General features: G+C 39.3%; 1 protein-coding gene and 1 long non-coding RNA gene across 2 annotated transcripts in view; both read right to left on the reverse strand.

Moving 5' to 3' along the window:
• LOC140533092 (uncharacterized) overlaps positions 1-6722 on the reverse strand; it is a 41129-nt gene extending 34407 nt beyond the window's left edge. The window contains exon 1 of the long non-coding RNA XR_011976796.1: positions 6463-6722. This is a non-coding gene — a long non-coding RNA (uncharacterized lncRNA). The remainder of the gene's footprint in view (positions 1-6462) is intronic.
• The window catches only part of CNTNAP2 (contactin associated protein 2), a 2725119-nt gene that overhangs the window by 1025775 nt on the left and 1679329 nt on the right, over positions 1-20015 (reverse strand). Inside the window, exon 11 of the mRNA XM_072652434.1 lies at positions 8522-8628. Coding sequence (XP_072508535.1) covers positions 8522-8628 — 107 coding nt within the window. The remainder of the gene's footprint in view (positions 1-8521; positions 8629-20015) is intronic.

A 20015-nucleotide genomic window follows, 5' to 3' on the forward strand; every position in this document is an offset into this window, starting at 1 on the left:
TTGAAAGGTGTTTGTCCATTCATTGTTGCTGTTTTTATGTAAATTTGCCTAATTCTGCTTACTTTACTCACCATCAGTTCATACATACATACATATGCATGTGTGTACATAAACATACATACATCCTCCCTTGTTTCTCTGAAGCCATCCCTTTCATCATTCTTTTCCAGAATCAGCTTTTTCTTTTCCACTTTCTTTTACGCTTTCTGTGTATTCATAGCTAGAGATGTCTAGACAGAAGCCAAAATCTTGAACATGGAGAGGTGACAGTAAATTATGATGTCCAGACTAAAACATACCAACTGAATGATCAATGATTATTTTTTGAATTTCAACTATGAGCTTAATATGTGGCTTTCTGTGTGGCTGCAGACACACAAAAAATATATGGTTCCGGCTTTTACCTTAAAGAACTGATAAATGTCACTAGCATAAGAGACATTCGAGCACTTAGGGTCCAGGTAACCCACAATGGTATAATGTCAAACAATAAAGTAAGTCAACAAGTATGACTTCAGAGATGGAATGGTGAAGCATATCTCCCTACTTCCATCAGAAAGATCAGGAGCTAAAAACAAAAAATAAGGCATATATTGCCCATCATGATCAATGTTTGTTACATTGGAGGATTCTGCTTTGGAGCTGCCATGAGGTTGAGAGAGTGAGAAGATTCACTGGGAAGCAACAGTGTTGCTTATTTTTTTTTTTTTAAACAACAATAGAACTTGCTTTTGTTAGGAATCCAGGTTTTCTTTGAAGAAAGAATTGCATGTGTAGTGTGACATTCCCCCTTCCAGAATCATAGAAAGTAGACTCCACTAGGCAGTCCAGTGCTTTTCCAATTTATAAACCCTCTTACTAGGCCCAAGGCACCAAAAATGAAACTTTTCTTAACAATAAACAAATAATTCCATCTGATGTCAATAATAACAGTTTCAAAGCCTACTTCCCAAATTCCCCAAAGTTTTGGACATTCCAAGGGTTTTGATGATTTGCCAGATATACTGTATACCTCTGATGATAAAACCATACAATCTACTGCTGGTATGAACAGCTCCTTTTTTGTTCTTCATCTATCTGCAGATTTAAGTACCTAATTCTTGATCTCAGAGTCTTCTTTACTCCATCTAGAGAACTTGCAATGAAAAGATCCTGGGAGTTCCCTCACCAAGACCCTCTCCAGTAGTGAATACTACCCCAAAGTTTGATATCAGCACCTTCAATTCCAAAGACCATCTCACTAGTTATTAATAGCTAAGATGGAACAGAACAGAGGGAACAGGGGTAAGCCTTTTGGTAAAGTGAAAAATCAAAACTTGCCCCACGCAACCACAGTGACTGTGTTGGCAAAATTCATGACCATGAATCTTGAATCAGCACAAGGGCCAGATCCAAGCTCCACACAATTCTTTTCCTTTTCCTTTTCTTTTTTTTTGGTAGGAAAGAGTGAGTGGCACAGGAAAAAAACAAGAATAGGTAGATATAATTATATTATCTCTTACCTACAACCCACTCATATTCAGTACTACCTTGTTTCTGTCTAAAGAACCACCACCCTTCTTGTCTCCCAGTTTCTCAGTGTCCTCATTATTCCCTCAACCATTTGAAACTGTCCTCTTTAAAGTTATTTGTGATCTCAAATGCCAAATGTGATGGTCTTTCCTTATTCTTTACACTGCTTCATCTCTCTGTACAAAGTGATGCCAGTAACATCTCCTCATGAATGCTTAATCTGTCATTTTTGAGTCATCATGGCATTCCTTCTCAGGTCTCTTCATACCTGTTTGTTCTGCAGTCTTCTTTGTTTGGTCATCATCTTCCCAAAGACGGATGTGGGAGTATACCCTAAGTTTCTCTTTAGGTCCTTCTCTCGGTACATCCTCTCATTCTGTGACTTAATCAACTCCCATGAGTTTAATTGTAAAGTATAGGCAGATGAACTCTAGACAAATCTATGTAGCCCTAAATGCTTTCTTGAACTCCAGGCCCAAATCACCAACTAGCCACTGCACATTTCTTAATTGATGTCCTATAGGTATTCTGATACAATGAAACCAGAATTCATATAACTCTGCCCCCCAAATGCCACTCCTCTTCTCAACTTCTTATTTCTTCTGAGGGTACTGCCATCTGCCAAGTCACTGGAATTCACCATCTTGCTGTTATATTTTCCTCTTCACCCTTATTCATTCCATATATCCCTTCTGTTGTCAAATCTTTTGGCTTCTATTTTTGCTTTTATATCTATCTCCATCACTCTATTCACTTTGTTATTACCCAAGTTCAGACCCTTACCACCTCTCAAGTGGTTTGTTTTAATAGCCTTCCAATTGGTCTCCAGGTGCCAGATCTTGCCCCTCTGTAACACATCCTCCATCCAGTGCCAGTGACTTTTCCACACATCACATACATGTCATAAACAAATAGAGCTATATAGGTATATCTAGCATATATGTGTGCATGTATATGTATAAGCATCTGATGTGTATATGAATGCATTTGCATGTAGGAGATGAAGTTAGAGTTACATATGCATATATATTATACATACATATACACACATACAACACACATATATACATATATGTGTATATATACACACACTATATATGTATATGTATATATATATATACACATACATACGCATGCACGCATATGCATTCATCTATGCATATATTAGATCTATGTTCTCTTTCTGGTTCCAAGCTGTGAACTACTATAAGTCACCAGGAAAAAAAATATTGAGCTTCAGATTTTTTTCTCATCTGTCAAATCACTAAGCAGGAGTAGACAATATCTAAGTCTGTTCCAGTAGTAAAATTATATGCCTCCATAGTACCTTGTCTCACCCTGACTGATCAAGTTAATCTACTGTTTTAAAAAAAGTGTTTAAATGTTTTAAAATTGAATGGTAAAATATTAGAAGTCTGTGATGTTATGTTAGAGATTAGGCTTTAATCAGTGGAAAGACTTCTTCTTAAAAATATTACTGCAACTTGATTTATAACTTCTTTCCAGGAGGCAGATTCTACCTTATCCTTCTCTCCTCTTCCTCCCCTCTCCCTTCCTCCCTTCTCCCTTCCTCCCTCCTTTCCTTTCTTTCTCCTCCTCCACCTCCTGCACGTCCTCATGCTTTCAGAGTTTGATAGATACACTGTACCGATGCACATTTAAGAGGCTGCCTAAATGACCAAGTGAACTATTTCTCATTACTAAGCACTGTACCACAAGTGAACATGTGGACATTAAAATCCTTTCTGAAGGTCTCATAAAGGATTCTAATACCCATGAGAAACCAACCTGTAATGTCAGTGACCTGAAGAACTATGGCTTATGGACATTACAAGTACCACTGATTAAAGAAGAGGTACGAGCCTTTTTTTCCCTCCTATGTGAACACTGATATTTTATGACTTCTTTCAAACTTTATTGCTGATTTTAAAGCATATAACCAATAAGACTCAGCAGGACTCTCCACCCAGACCTGCAGCCTTTGAGCCCTAACTAGCATGGCCCATATAAGAGCCCTGAGCACCTCATCTTCTTTCTTGTGTCTTTCAATCATTTATCAGGAAATTCTTTTCATTTGGGGTTTTGGAAAACAGCCAGTCAATGAGAAACCAACCAGCCTATAGATTGTTCCCGCTCACCTGGCTTACCTAAGGAACAGTGGGAGGGGAGCAAAATATTACCTGCTCTCTGCCAGACTCTGTGCTAAGCACTATGCAAACATATCACTTGACCCTCACAAGCCTTAAAACAATTGGACACTGAAAATGCTGAGCCAGGAATCCCTCACTAGGTTGTTTTTATTTTTTCTGTTTCAAATTTATCTGTTAAGGAGGCTCTGCTCCTGCACCATCTCTGAGTCCTCTCTAGCTCCTGGCAGAGCAGTACACTTTTACATTACATGAGGAGATTAAATAAAATAAGGTCCAAGACATAGGAAGCTGATATAGGTTTAAGGGACCCCAAGAAGGCAGAATTCAGAAAAGTTGAGAGAGAAATTCAAACCATGCTGATTTCACAATCACGAAGACCTGGATTCAGGTACATCTTTTGATATATTCACTGTGTGGCCATAAACAAGTCATTTAACTCTCTGAGACTCTTTTCTGCAGAACAGAGAGTAATATGTATAGCAACTGCCTCATGGTTTTTTTGGGAGGTGCAAAGAATACAAAGTACATAAGGTATTGCATAAATTATCATTATTATCTTAGTTTTGGAAGGTACTTTACAAACCACTAAGTTTGTTACATAGGAAGGTTCTGTTTTGGAGCTACCATGAGGCTGAGAGAGTGAGGAGGTTCACTAAGAAGTAACAGTGATATTTAAAAACAAAGAGCAACCAAAGAACATGCTTTTGTTAGGAATCCAGACTTCCTTTGAAGGAGGTATTCATTGCGTGTGACGTATTCACCTTTCCAGAATCATGGGAAATATACCAATTTACAATCTCTCTTACTGGGCCCAAGGCAGCAAAAAGGGAAACTTTTCTTAACAATAAATAATTCCATCTGATGAAAATGCATGGCATCAGGAAATAGGAGTGCTGTATGTTGAGGAATAGTGAGAATGCCACTATCTCTGATAACAACACATGGAAGGGTTCCAAGTATAAGAAGTATAGAAAGGTAAGAAGGGACAAAGGTTATCATGGTCTTTAAAAAGCTGAAGATGATTTCATATTTGATCCAGGAGTTAACAGGGCATTTACTGAGTAGGGGAGTCACATAGGTTTTGTAGTTGGAAGAGACATCTGATTAAAGACCTCAGCTTCTTAGAGGAGAAAGCGGTGGTGTAAATTAGTGAGGTGACTGGCACACAGGTAGTAAAGAGTGGAGAAGCATTTGAATAAAAGTTTTCTCATTTCTAATTCAATGATCTTACTATTATATTATGATGCCTGAAACTTAGGAATCAGGGTGAAGATGACTTTCCAAATTTCCAGAAACTTACAAACATATCTGTAATAGTAATTTAAATGGAAAGATCTTTCTCGTTAATTAACAAGTCCATATGATCTGCTTAAATAACCCCGAAGCCTAAGTCACATGTGGTAGGAAGAGTGTGCTAAACAGGAGGAACAGAAAGGGTAGAGGAGACCCTGGAGGAAGTGAATGAGTGGGGTCAGATCAGAGGGGATAGAACGCAGGTCAACTGACACAGTGTGACAGTTGATAGTGAGAAGGCCCTGGCAGAGGGAAGGGAGGTTTGAAAATGGCTTTGCCCCTTGCTGTGATCATGGTTATTAATTTCTTGGTCACTATGATGGATTTTGCTGTCTGGTTCTGGGATTTGATTGTCTGGTGTCTAAATAAATGTTTTTCTTCTGCCTTCTATGTGAAGAGGCTTTTATACTTGGCAATTGAGAGCTACGCTGGCATATTCATAGTCACCACCAGTGCTGTGAATATTGCCTTGGTGATACAACATCATCTTCTCACTGTCTTATAGAGTCCTTTGCTATTTCATGCACATGTATTTCAGAGGCTGTGAGTCCTCTCTCCTTTGTCTTGGTTCTTTGTTGCTTTCTCTCATACCATCAGTATTTCTCAATAAAGTGATACTCAGATCTCCATTTTAAAAGGGAGCATTATTTTCTGGCTTGTCTGCTGTGAGTGTATGTAGATGGTTTTGGACATAGACCACAGCAGGGTATATTAAATGTATTTTTAACTCAAAGGGTCAAAGAACTTTAACTTGTAGAGGAATTTAGATACCTCATTTGAATGACTTTATTTTCTAGGTAATTAAGTTGGGAGTCAGAGAGGTGAGCTGATAGGTTCAAAGTCACAAAAGCAAGTTATTGACAGGTTCAGGACTAAAAAGCAGATCTTAAATTACCACTCAAATGATTTTTTCCACTTTATCATTCCAGCAGCCAAACCATTAAACATAATCACTAACATGGCAATATATCTCTGTCTGTCTGTCTGTCCATCCATCTCAAAACAGTCAAAGTATATTAGTGGCTATTGTGTGTGGATAGCACATATTTCCATTTATATATGATCATAGCATCATACTTTATAGACTTGGATAAAACACTTTAGTTTAACTTCTCCTCATGCCTAAATTGTTCCCTGAGAATAATATCTTTATAGACATTATGATTTCATATGTAATGCCCTCCCCACTGGGCTACCTACATCCCTTATGCATAGGAGGAAAAGTATCCTAGGTTCAAAGTATTTAGTGGGCCAACACTCTCAAAAATCTTAGTTCATGAAATCCCATTAGTGTGTTTACCTTTACTAGCCACCCAGTGGATACAGTTAACTCAAGGACTGAGATATCATTTTAGGAATACTAGCCATCAGGCATATGACCCATAAACGTGAGGCATACTCTCCCGCAAGTACATGTAGCATCAGTAAGAAGAGTAGGCATATATATAGGGTATGCTACCAGAGAGACACATACGTAGGGGATAGGTATGGCTAAGGAAAATCCCACCTGTGATGCTGTAGGGCCTCAATGTCCTTTCTTCTCTTGTGGAATCCTCATACTACTTCCTCTAGGACACATCTCTGCTGAACAATTTGCTCAGCTGGATTCCCTGCACCTTCTTCTCTCAGCATTTGGTTTCCTAGTTGCCAGATCTACTTCTTCTAAACATTGTATGCAGCATATTGTCCTAGGCCTTCCCTAGGCCCTCACCCTGTAGGTGAGTAGCTTTGCTTCAAGACACTACTTTCAATGAAAGAGAACTTCAGAGAAATCTCCTGTGTCTCAACTAAAAAGCATAAAATGTTTTCCTCTTAAGCCCTGGATTCTACTCCCTTCTCAACCACAGGAGTTCTTGCTTTGTAGAGCTATTTCCTGCCTCAACTCACTCCCTAGAGACTATCTTGGTTTCTAAAGACCACCCCATGACTAATCAAAATGTCATTCTATCAAGTTTGATTGAAGGACCCTCATGAAGGCTGGAGAACCTGTGGTCTTGAGGCCACATGTGGCCTTCTAGGTCCTTGGTTGTGGCCTTTTGACTGAGTCCAAATTTTGCAGAACAAATCCTTTCATCTGTGAAGTTTGGATTCAGTCAAAGGGCCACACTTCAGGACCTAGAAGGCCACATGTGGCCTTGAGGCTGCAGGTTCTCCACTCCTAATCTAAACACTCCTCTATAAGGTCTTAATATTTCACTGTCCCTGTCATCTTCCCTGTACATTTCTGCAATTTAATCAACACTTTATTTTCTTTGTCACTTTCTCCTTATTTTGTAATTTCATCAAGGAGGATAAGGGGAAATCAGTTGCTCATAGCCTTATCAGCCAGACTCAGTTTCCTGAACTAGACCCAGAGTCAGGACAATTTGAGCTCATGCTCAGCCTTGGACGCAAACTGGATATGTGATTCTAGGCAACGTACTTCATTTCTAAGTTTGCTAGCAACTCTCAAAGACTAAAAATTACAGAGCCTGTGTCATTCTACATTGATTAAAGAAATTTCCTCACCTTAAACTTCCCTACACCAATGAAATTTTAATTTCCACTGAAAACCAAATTCAAGAAAAAACTATAACTTAAAAAAAACAATAAACCCCACGTCTTTCCTAATTGATCTTTTTCTTTGATATGTCATCTCCATGTATCTTTTACAGTTAATGCCATATTACCAGAAGGTGGTGAATGAAACCTACAAAGATCAGTTCCCCTGCCTCGAAATATAATTCTGCCTTTCTGAGCACCAGAAAGATATAAAAATGAATACTCAGCAGTCAGGATCTTTTCTCTTGGCTACGATTAAAGCTCCCCCTGGCCTACTCATCAGATTTCCTAGGTAAAATTTGTTCATTTTTACAGTTCATCTCAAAATAACTCTACTATTTTACCTGTTATATTCACCAGGATGCACATTTCCTATTACCCTGTATTTCAGGAAAGGGAACCATCATGACAAAACATTTATTGTACTTTCAATTCAATATCCAAAATATCACTTACACAGATAGTAAGTAGCAGATCTAGGCATGACATGATAACTCAATAGACCTCAAGAGATTCATTATGTGACCTCTATTGGAACAAGTAACTTTCTGTTTGCTGTTCTTAACTTTACTGTGTGCTTTCAATGTCCTTGGATACTGAACCTAACACAGAGAGTTTCTGGACCTAAAGATGTTTACCCTTAAGAATTATTGGTCACATCCTGCCCATCATACCTTTACCACCAGTGTCCAAACTCTGAGTAGAGTCAATATTGCTAATTGTTCTCAATATCAATTACTACTGCCAAGACCAGTATAAACTAAACAAGGCATTCATTAAATATGGGCACTATTTTGTCCTCCTCCCTCTGTCATTGAGCTTTGCAAGTGTATTTTGAAAACTCAAGGTCTTACTTCATGTAAGACCTCTAGCAAAATCCTTCATTCAGTACCCAATTTTCCAGTTTGTGGATTATTCAGGCTTAGCTTAGTTTTCTGGGCTTTTTAGCATGGTAAAAACAAACAATCCACAACATGAGATTCTCATGTAATTACAAATGGAAAGTGAGATAAATTGGCACTTACAGTTATGGCAGGTGGCCCCGCTGTATCCTGTCCCATCACAAGTGCACTTGAAGCTGTCCCAGGTTTGAGAGCATTTACCACCATGCTCACAGTGATTGGGCACACATCTGTCAGAACAAGAGACAAACAGAAATGAACCAACCAACAAACAAGATTTATGAATGGCCAACTTCCAAGCTGCCTGGGCAATATATCATTTCAATGCCAGTTTGCCTTACTGAAGCAATTAATCCTTGTTAGTTTAAGCAGATTAATATGATTCATGACGGAAGGTGCCAACTGTACAAAAGATGATGTATCAGAGGTCTGGTATTTCCCAATTTTGAGCAAACAGCAGAGATTAACAAACTATTGGAAGATGCATTTGCATATCAGAGGTTGAAATTTATTCTCGTCTTTTTACAAAGGAAGATTCTTGCTTTGTCGTTATCTTCCAAGGAAGATGGAGATAAGCTGCCTTGCATGTCTATGGTATGTTCTATGATATGACTAAGCTAGTCATAGCAAGCTGACTTTCCATATTACAAGCTCTATCAAGATTATGACATATCTATCATAATCAAGCTCTTATCAAGAGTATGACACTATTCATACCTTATTAAAGCCATTATAAACCCACTAGTTAATGGAGACGACTAGAAGCATTTCAACCAGTGGAAGTTGTTGAAGTGATAATATATACCAGACACTTGTTGGTAAAACTGTGCAGAATCTGTAACTTATTTTTGACAAATCCATCTTTTTTTTTTTTTTTACCACCCCTTTCCTCTTTTGTAACCCATCATCTTCTGAACCCAGTCCACAGAGATGGAGACAGGGGAAGGATGTTCACCCATAAATTTTAGAGTGATTTTTTTTTCATTAGTTTGTGCAACAAATCTTCATTAAGAACTAGCTCCATGTAAAAGCAGAGTATCAGAATAGATAGAGAACTGCCCTTGGAGTCATGAAGACTTAAATTCAAATACTATCTTTCACCCTTTCTTCCTATGTGATCCTGGGCAAATCCCTCATACCCTATGTGATGCAGTCTATTCCCCACGATTTAAATACTAAGTCACAAACTGCTTAAGGTCTCCTGGAACTCAAAGATATTTTTCATATTCATATATGTGTAAAATACTATGTTTAGAGTGATGCAATATACAGTTCCACATTGAACAAGATCAAATGATAAAATATATGTAATACATTTTACACATTCCTGGGAACATAGCAATCACTTGCAAAATGCTCATCCTCTCACTCTCTCCTTCTTCTCAGTAGAATAGATGGAGCATTATCTACCTCACCCTATATTAGTAAGGCAGAATATGGCAAAAGCTTAAGATGGATACAAGGTAGTAAAAGGGACGCATCACATAAGGTTGGTAGGTCATGGAAAACTTTCTGGAACCAGTAGCATTTGATTGGAGACTTTCAAAGACGAATAAGACTGAATTTGGTAGCGAGAGAAGAGGCAGCATTCTGGGCACAGGTAACCACACAAAGGTACAAAGGGATATAACCAGAGCTGTGTTTGTGGAGCAGTAGACAATGACAAAATTTAGAATTGAAAGAGACTTTTGAGCTCATCTGATACAACTCCTTTAATTATGTTCAAGAATAAATGTTAGATATGCTCTAATGCAAATTCTTTTTTAAAAAAGCATACCTTTGGGGGCGGAGCCAAGATGGCATAGTAGAAAGACGCACATACACATAGCTCCGAACCCACAACCCATAGAACAACTACAAAGAAGTAACTCACGGCGAATTCTGCACCCAGAGGCCACAGAACATTGGAGCGAGGGAGATTTCTGTTCCGGAGAGACCTGCAAACCTCTCTTAAAAGGTCCTTCGTGCTGCGGACTGGGCGCCGGGACTGGGAGCTGAGTACAGCCCTGCCGTGGCCGCGGCACCGAGAGGAACAGATCCGAGCGGGCTTCAGGGACGGGATCTCCAGCGGCCGCACAAGTACCTCCACCCACAGGTGACGGGGGTCGGTGAGAGAGTCCCTTTGGCGGGTCAAGGGGGGAGTGGGGTGCCCCCATGGCTCGGGCCCCCTCGGGAGACAGAAGCTGAGGGGCAGCGGCAGACCAGGGCTCCCCAAGCAGGCAGGAGCCTGGATCCATTGTTGAAGGTCTGTGCATAAACTCCCTGAGGGAACTGAGCCTGAGAGGCAGCCCTGCCCTCACCTGAGCATCTGAATTTAATCTCACACTGAATAGCAGCCCTGCCCCCGCCAAAAGCCCTGAGGCTGGAAGCAGCATTTGAATCTCAGACCCCAAACACTGGCTGGGAGGATCAGGAGGTGAGGTGGGTGTGAGGAAAATATTCAGAGGTCAAGTCACTGGCTGGGAAAATGCCCAGAAAAGGGAAAAGAAATAAGACTATAGAAGGTTACTTTCTTGGTGAACAGGCATTTCCTCCCTTCCTTTCTGATGCGGAAGAACAATGCTTACCATCAGGCAAAGACACAGAAATCAAGGCTTCTGTGTCTCAGCCCACTCAATGGGCTCAGGCCATGGAAGAGCTCAAAAAGAATTTTGAAAATCAAGTTAGAGAGGTGGAGGAAAAGCTGGGAAGAGAAATGAGAGACATGAAGTCAAAGCATGAACAGCAAATCAGCTCCCTGCTAAAGGAGGCCCAAAAAAATGTTGAAGAAAATAACACCTTGAAAACTAGCCTAACTCAATTGGCAAAAGAGGTTCAAAAAGCCAATGAGGAGAAGAATGCTTTCAAAAGCAGAATCAGCCAAATGGAAAAGGAGATTCAAAAGCTCACTGAAGAAAATAGTTCTTTCAAAATTAGAATGGCACAGATGGAGGCTAAGGACTTTATGAGAAAGCAAGAAATCACAAAACAAAGCCAGAGGAATGGAAAAATGGAAGATAATGTGAAATATCTCATTGGAAAAACAACTGACCTTGAAAATAGATCCAGGAGAGACAATTTAAAAATTATGGGACTACCTGAAAGCCATGATCAAAAGAAGAGCCTAGACATCATCTTTCATGAAATTATCAATGAAAACTGCCCTGAGATTCTAGAACCAGAGGGCAAAATAAATATTCAAGGAATCCACAGAACACCGCCTGCAAGAGATCCAAAAAGAGAAACTCCTAGGAACATTGTGGCCAAATTCCAGAACTCCCAGGTGAAAGAGAAAATATTGCAAGCAGCTAGAAAGAAACAATTCAAGTATTGTGGAAATACAATCAGGATAACACAAGATCTAGCAGCTTCTACATTAAGGGATCGAAGGGCATGGAATAGGATATTCCAGAAGTCAAAGGAACTAGGACTAAAACCAAGAATCACCTACCCAGCAAAACTGAGTATAATACTTCAGGGGAAAAATTGGTCTTTCAATGAAATAGAGGATTTTCAAGCATTCTTGATGAAAAGACCAGAGCTGAAAAGAAAATTTGACTTTCAAACACAAGAATGAAGAGAACCATGAAAAGGTGAACAGCAAAGAGAAGTCATAAGGGACTTACTAAAGTTGAACTGTTTACATTCCTACATGGAAAGACAATATTTGTAACTCTTGAAACATTTCAGTATCTGGGTACTGGGTGGGATTACACACACACACATGCACACATGCACACACACATAGAGACAGAGTGCACAGAGTGAATTGAAGAGGATGGGATCATATCTTAAAAAAAAATGAAATCAAGCAGTGAGAGAGAAAGATATTGGGAGGAGAAAGGGAGAATTGAATGGGGCAAATTATCTCTCATAAAAGAGGCAAGCAAAAGACTCATTAGTGGAGGGATAAAGAGGGGAGGTGAGAGAAAAACATGAAGTCTACTCTCATCACATTCCACTAAAGGAAAGAATAAAATGCCTACTCATTTTGGTATGAAAACCTATCTTACAATACAGGAAAGTGGAGGATAAGGGGATAAGCAGAGTGGGGGGGGATGATAGAAGGGAGGGCATGGGGAGGAGAGTGCAATTTGAGGTCAACACTCATGGGGAGGGATAGGATCAAAAGAGAATAGAAGTAATGGGGGACAGGATAGGATGGAGGGAAATATAGTTAGTCCTATACAACACAACTAATATGGAAGTCATTTGCAAAACTACACAGATTTGGCCTATATTGAATTGCTTGCCTTCCAAAGGGAAGGGGTGGAAAGGGAGGGAGCTAAAGAAGTTGGAACTCAAAGTGTTAGGATCAACTGTAATGTTCTTACCACTAGGAAATAAGAAATACAGGTAAAGGGGTAAAGAAAGCTATCTGGCCCTATAGGACAAAAGAGAAGACAGAGACAAGGGCAGAGAGGGATGATAGAAGAGAGAGCAGATTGGTCATAGGGGCAATTAGAATGCTTGGCGTTTGGGGGGGAGGGGAGAAAAGGGGAGAAAATTTGTAACCCAAAATTTTGTGAAAATGAATGTTAAAAGCTAAATAAAAAAAAAAATGAAAAAAAAAAGCATACCTTTGTGTTGCTTTACATATCTAATATTTGACATGTACTGTGCTAGGAATGGAAAATGCAAGGAATAAAATTACAAGCTCTACCCGCAAGGAGCTTACATTTTAATATTGATTAATGATATGGTTTAATATGTGCAAAAGTAGAGAACTGATGCAAAGAAATGAGAAATTATTTTTCAGAAGAGAACATTAACAACTGGGAGAATCTGCCAGGTGATGCCTCAGCTTTACTCTGAAGGAAGTTGGGGAATCTACAAGGGGGAAGAATAGGGAAAGGATGCATCACAGAAGTGAGGGGTTGCTTGCAAAAATGCAAAGGCTAGGACACAGAAGTAATGCTGATAGGCCAGTTTGTGAGTGAAGGGGAACAATATGAAATGAGAGGTGAAAAATAGGTGGAATGATTTGTCTATGGCCACACAAACAGAAGTAGGAGAGCCTTAGAACCCAGGTCCTTTCACTCCAAATCCAACAGATCATTAATTCTAATGCCTCATAAGCAACTTGAGTACAATTACTGTTTTTTTGCCTCTTTTTGTATCACCAGTGCTCAGCAGAGTGTCTGGCGTATAGTAGGTGATTAATAAATACTTATTGATTGACTAACATCCCATTGGCCATAAGGTATATCTTAAGGCATGTGCAGGGAACCAGAGTTGTAAGCAGTTGTAAGGCTGTATCAGATTGACACTAGGAGAAAGATAAGAATCTCACAGGTGAGCTCTATCTTGCTAGGAGCAGGTTTGAGAATGAGACTTAGACATGTCCTAAGGGATCTAATGTAGGAAACAGCTTGCCTGCTGTTTATTGAGACAAAGATAGAGCAGGTAAGCATTTAGGCCTTTAGAATAAATGAAAGCATGACTAATTTATTTTAGGTAGTCCTAGCCCAGATCTCCATGAGATGGAATCACTCCACCAGGGTTTTTGATGCTCCATATTCATTAATGTATGTTTTGTGCTAGAGATTCTTAAAAAAAACAAAAAGAAACAAAAAGAACTACTTTGCGATGCTTTATGTATTAAAACAAACAAAACCCCCCAGCACTTTTCTCTTCCTAATGTTTCAGGAAGTTAATTTAGCTAAACCTAATTAAATGAGGTTAATATTAGGGTGAGAGACACAGAAAGATAGAGCAGAAAGAGCACCAGATCTAGAGTCAGGACACTTTGACTCAAGTGCTACTCTTGTCACTTAAGAGCTGTGTGAATCTGGGCAAGTTACCTAATCAGCCCCAGGGACCTCTCTAAATTATAAATCTAAAATACTGATCTGCAACTGTGAAAGGGATTTCCGTGCAGCCAAACCCTTCCACCTATGAAATCAAAGGGAACTGGAATTCACCAAAAGAAATCTGTAGAATAACCACATATGTTTCTATAATCAAGAGCATACAAGGTATGTATTATTTTTTTGGACTATACCTGTAATTTCAAAGTTATAAGGAACCCCCAGTGAGAAAACTCCCTTTGCTCTCTAGGTTAGCACTAACTTCATAATTCATGGCTTTAGAGAGATGTCTAGAGTACTTAGAGATTAAGTGATTTGTCCGGGATCACACAGTCAGTATGTATCAGAAATGCGGCTTCAGTTCAAGTTTTCTTGATTCTGAGGCCAGCTGTCTAGTGACTGTATAGTCTGGCCTTTTACATTATGTATTAAAACCAAACAAACAACTTGGGACATACATTATCATCAAGCAAGGATGATGAGATATTTTCTTTTAAAATATATTTTATCATTTTTTAATATCATTAGAATTTCTTCAAACACTCTCTTCCTTATCCCCTGCCAAGAGAAACATCCTATATTATAAATCATATTTTAAAAGACAAATAATAGGATAGTTTTAATATATTTTACACGACCTACTTCTTGAGATTGCTGGGAGTAAAACCCATTGTCAGCCTTAAAACACCACACAACTATGAATTATTGATATTACATACTAGCTGGGACATTGGCACAACTGGTTTACAGAATTTCAGTCAAAGATTTCTCTAAATGTGAAAATCTGAATGTGAATTTTCACATTTTACTTGCAAATGCTCCACTTCCTTTTCTTAAAATGTTTTCTCTTTCTGACTTCCATTATCCTTCTGCTCAGTACTAACTCACTCTCATTAATGGTAAAATACATTTTGCTTTCAAATAAACTGGGCTCCAAATGCAATTTACAACCTCTGATTTTGTATCTTCATATTAAAAAAAGATTAGGACCTCCTACCAGTCAAATTAAAATGATTTCAGAAAATAAAATACAAATTAAACTTACTCTGAACAGCAATACGCTTTAGATGCACAAAAAAACTCTCTCTGTCATGTTAGTACAAGAGTGGGAAATCACACCAAATAAATTGAAGTCCCCTTAGAAGAAATACTTGTTAGACTATAAGAAATACAGATCACTTTCCCAAATGATTTGAGATTCAATGCTGTGTTTTCATTCTGAAAGCCAAAGCAGAGTTTTTAGTAAATCTGTGGATCAGCGGAGCACAGGCAGTGTCTTAACCACACTGGGTCATTTGGAAGCAGTAGTCCCAGATGGAAGCACCCCTCTTCCGCCTCTCCATGTACCAATTGTTTATTTTCTTATGTTTTCCAGCAACTATTTCTGAGTTCCCATTTTCCACTGGTACAGGATTCTTATAAAAAGCTCTGGCTCCAGGAAAACTCTTGAAAGCATTCTTCTCCTCATTGGCTTTTTGAACCTCTTTTGCCAATTGAGTTAGCCTATTTTTCAAGGTGTTATTTTCTTCAGCATTTTTTTGGATCTCCTTTAGCAGGGTGCTGACCTGCTGTTCATGCTTTGACAGCATGTCTCTCATTTCTCTTCCTAGCTTTTCCTCCACCTCTCTAACTTGATTTTCAAATTCCTTTTTGAGCTCTTCTATGGCCTGAGCCCATTGAGTGGGCTGGTCTACAGAAGCCTTGACTTCTGTGTCTTTCCCTGATGGTAAGCATTGTTCTTCCGCATCAGAAAGGAAGGGAGGAAATGCCTGTTCACCAAGAAAGTAACCTTCTATAGTCTTATTTCTTTTCCCTTTTCTGGGCATTTTCCCAGCCGGTGACTTGACTTCTGAATATTCTCTTCATACCCACTTTACCTCCTGATCCTCCCAGCCAGCGCTTGGGGTCTGAGATTCAAATGCTGCTTCCCAGCCTCACGGCTTTTGGAGGGGCAGGGCTGCTATTCAGTGTGAGATCAAGTTCAGGTGCTCGGGTTGGGGCAGGGCCGCCACCCAGGCTCAGTTCCCTCAGGGGGTTTGTGGGGAGACCTTCAACAATGGATCCAGGCTCCTGCCTGCTTGGAGAGCCCAGTTCTGCTGCCGCCTCAGCTGCTGCCTCCCGAGGGGGCCTGAGTTATGGGGGCACCCCACTCCCCTCTCAACCGGCCAAAGAGACCCTCCGACCCCCGTCACCTGTGGGTGGAGGGACCCGCGTGGCCGCTGGAGATTCCATCCCTGAAGCCTGCTCGGATCCCCTCCTCTTGGCGCCACCCGGCCACTGCAGGGCTGTGCTTGGCTCCGCGTCCACAGCGCGATGGACCTTTGGCGAGGGGTTTGCAGGCTCTCTGGAACAGAAATCTCCTCCGCTCCACCGTTCTGTGGCCTCTGCTGCTCCAGAATTCAGGGCGTTCTTTTTTACAGATGTTCTATGGGCTGTGGGTTCGGAGCTATGTGTATGTGCGTCTTCCTACTCCGCCATCTTGGCTCCACCCCCCAAAACTCTAGTTTACTTCAAAATTAATCTTAATTTGAACTCTTTACCCAAATGTCACTGATGAATCACAGTTACTGGAACAGGACTGGTTTTATTCACAGGTGAAATAGGTGTCCATCCAACTGAATGGTATGATTTGAGGCATTCCCCTTTTCCCCTATCCCAATCTCTTTTCTTGAAAGAGCTCTCCTATTAGTGTACTTCAGTACCTGTATATCATATCATTAGATTAATTCTTTAGAGTTAAAACATCCTATCTCCAGAAGATCTGGGAAAGGTAACATATTATTAACATATTAACCAACAAGCACCAACTAACAAAACAGCAGATTCATTTATCTAGCCAGCTATCACTGAAATACAAATTTAAAAAAAAAATGAATGAGATAGAATGCTTGGAGAACAGTTTTCTGAGTGTTGTGTATTTCCCAGAGAGGGCAGAGTAATACTTATAATACTATAGTTCAGTGCCTGTTCTTAGTTTTCAGTTAAGTGGGACAGGGGGGTCCAGGCTTTCATCATTGTTACATATTATTAACAGAAAATCTTCGCAGCATAATTCACTATAACTCACAGGTGGCAGAGCTACAGTGTCCCAGAAGGAATGAAATAATAGTAACAGTAACTCAAAAGGAATTAAAGCATTAATATCTCTTCTGAAACTCTCTCACATCCTGAGAAAGGAAAGCCCTAAAAGATGCCCTCAGAAAACTCAGTCTCTAAAGGAATGACCGAAAAGAGTTCTGAAACGGAAGGGGGAAAAAACAAGGAGAAGATTGGGTTGACCTCAGATCTGGGCCCCTCTTTTCAGTGGATTACCAAAAGCTCACTCTGAGCATATATGTTGTCTTGTATTATCAGTCAAAATACTATGTAACAGTGTCCTCGTAACTCTTAATAGGGTTTAGGTGACTGAAATTTGAAAGGATTTGTGAAATTTCATTTTACAAAATGATTTTTCTTCTTAATCGGATTGTAGCTTCATAGGACTTGATCATAGAACGACAACTATAACTATGCAAATATATTGTGGCAGGTTCATTTTACCCTAAAGCTGAATGACTGCCATCTCAGGACCAATCATCCATTCTTTCCTCCGTTTTCTCTGCTTGCCCCATAGACATAAGTGCCAAGGCTCTCTGAATTGACTTTCGATTAATGGCAGATCCTTAGATACACAGAAAATACATGAGGTGGTATCTGCCTCATTATAAAGGAAAGCATCTCTTTAAGAAACTGATGAAATTTGGGTAAGATCCTATCTGGTTATTCAATGTGAAATTTAAGTGGTCATTTCAGTATAATTTACAGTTGGAAATATATGGAGTTTGCTTTTGTCCCAGCTTCTCTATTTCTTTTTGTTCATTGAAACAAGCAATTCATTTGAAATGCTATTTGAATGCCATTTCCTTACTATCAGGAATCGCTTTTCACAGTTATAATAATAGCTTTCATTTCTATAGTCCATTAGGTTCCATAAGGCATTTTCCTTACAATGATCTGGAGAATATCATATAGTATGATTATCCCCCTTTTGCAGATAAGGAAACTGAGGCAGAGAAATTTAAATAACTTGTTCATGAACACTAAGCAGGAATATGCTGGTAAAGTTAAACAATAGCTCTCCTAGAAAAAAAAAATATATGCAAGACACATTTTAAAATTTAATCTGCATTACCAACATTTTCTCCATTACCTTCTTAGGGTTAGACCAAAAAGGAACCTGCAGCCTCAAGGCCATACGTTGCCTTCTAGGTCCTTGGGTGTAGCCTTTTGATTGAACCCAAGTTTTACAGAACAAATCCTTTTATTAAGGGAATTGGTTCTATGAAGTTTGGATTCACTCAAAGGGTTGAACTTGAGGACCTAGAAGGTTATATGTGACCTGAAGGCTGCAGATTCCTGACCCCTAGGCTAGACCATTCCCATGGGAATGCTCCTGGTCCTCAACACTCCTGAGGAAAGCCCCAACTTTTTAAAAACAGAATTGGGAAATGTTTAACAAAATAAAAAAATGCAGTAAAACATAGAAAACATTACATTTTAAAACCAAGTTAATATGCATCAGCAGGGATCTTTATGTACTCTTTAGGGGCTCATTTCTATTTGAGTTTGACAACTGTTCTAGACCATCATTAAACCAATAAATCAAGCCTGGATTTGTAGTATTTACTGATTTCCAAAGTATAAATGGTCACAGCAAAGTTTAACAACTGACTCTCCCAAGCTGGCTGTCTCCAGCACAAATCTACTGATGATGATATGAAAGAGGATTTCCACTCAATCCTTTTGAGTAAATGTTCTTTTTTTTTTAACTACAGAGCAATGTTTCCTAATAACCTTGGAGCTGAATATATATCGATTCTAATTATTAATTTCTAGTAATATTTTAGCAAAGTATTTATTTTTATAATTATTTAATGTTTACTTGGGTATAGTTTTCCCTCTTTTAAAATGTGTCACCCTGACAGGGCAGTATTCTAACATCATAGTAAATATAAATCAAGGCAGGCAAGTTATGTGAAAGGGTTACATTCAAATGCATTTAGAAACTTCTACCTTGCTTTTATGGAGGCAGCTAGGTGGCCCAGTGAATGGAACACTAGGCCTGGATTTAGGAAGACCTAAGTTCAAATCCAGCCTCAAACATTTGCTAATTGTGTGACCCTGAGCAAGTCACTTACTATCTGCTTGCCTTAATCCACTAGAGTAGCAAATGGAAAACTATTCTACTACCTTTGCAAAGGAAACCTGATGGACAGTACTGATATGATGTGGTCTAGGGGTCATGAAGACATGGATATGAATAAAAGATTGAACAACAACTGTGCTTTCAAGGTTTCAAGGCACCTGCTGCCCCAAAAAACTACCTCTTTAATACCAGTGTACTTCCAGAACTTGTGGAAGTAGCATTTCTGGGGTCATAATTATATCAAATACCATATATGGAGAAGAAGATGGATGAATAAAAACATTGTGAAGGTAGCACTGATAAGACTTGGAAAATGACTAGATATGAGATATAAGGGAGAGGAAAGAATGATTCCACAGTTGCACACCTGGAAGAATGGTTAATGACCTCAGTAGAAATATGGAAGTTTGGAGGAGGGACAGGTCTTGAGGGAAATATAGTGAGTTCTCCTGGGAAAAGATAGAGTTTAACATATTTATGGGACATTTTGGTATTGGTATACTGAAGTCAGTTGGAATTATGGGACTGGAATTCAGTAGCAACATCAGCACTGTATCTTGAGACCTGAGAGTCATCTGCATGAAGATGATCACTGAATCTATGTTAGCTAAGCCCAGCCAAATACCTGTAAAAATGACTCTAA

Source organism: Notamacropus eugenii, chromosome 3, assembly GCF_028372415.1.
Source record: "Notamacropus eugenii isolate mMacEug1 chromosome 3, mMacEug1.pri_v2, whole genome shotgun sequence".
Classification (NCBI taxonomy): Eukaryota; Metazoa; Chordata; class Mammalia; order Diprotodontia; family Macropodidae; genus Notamacropus; species Notamacropus eugenii.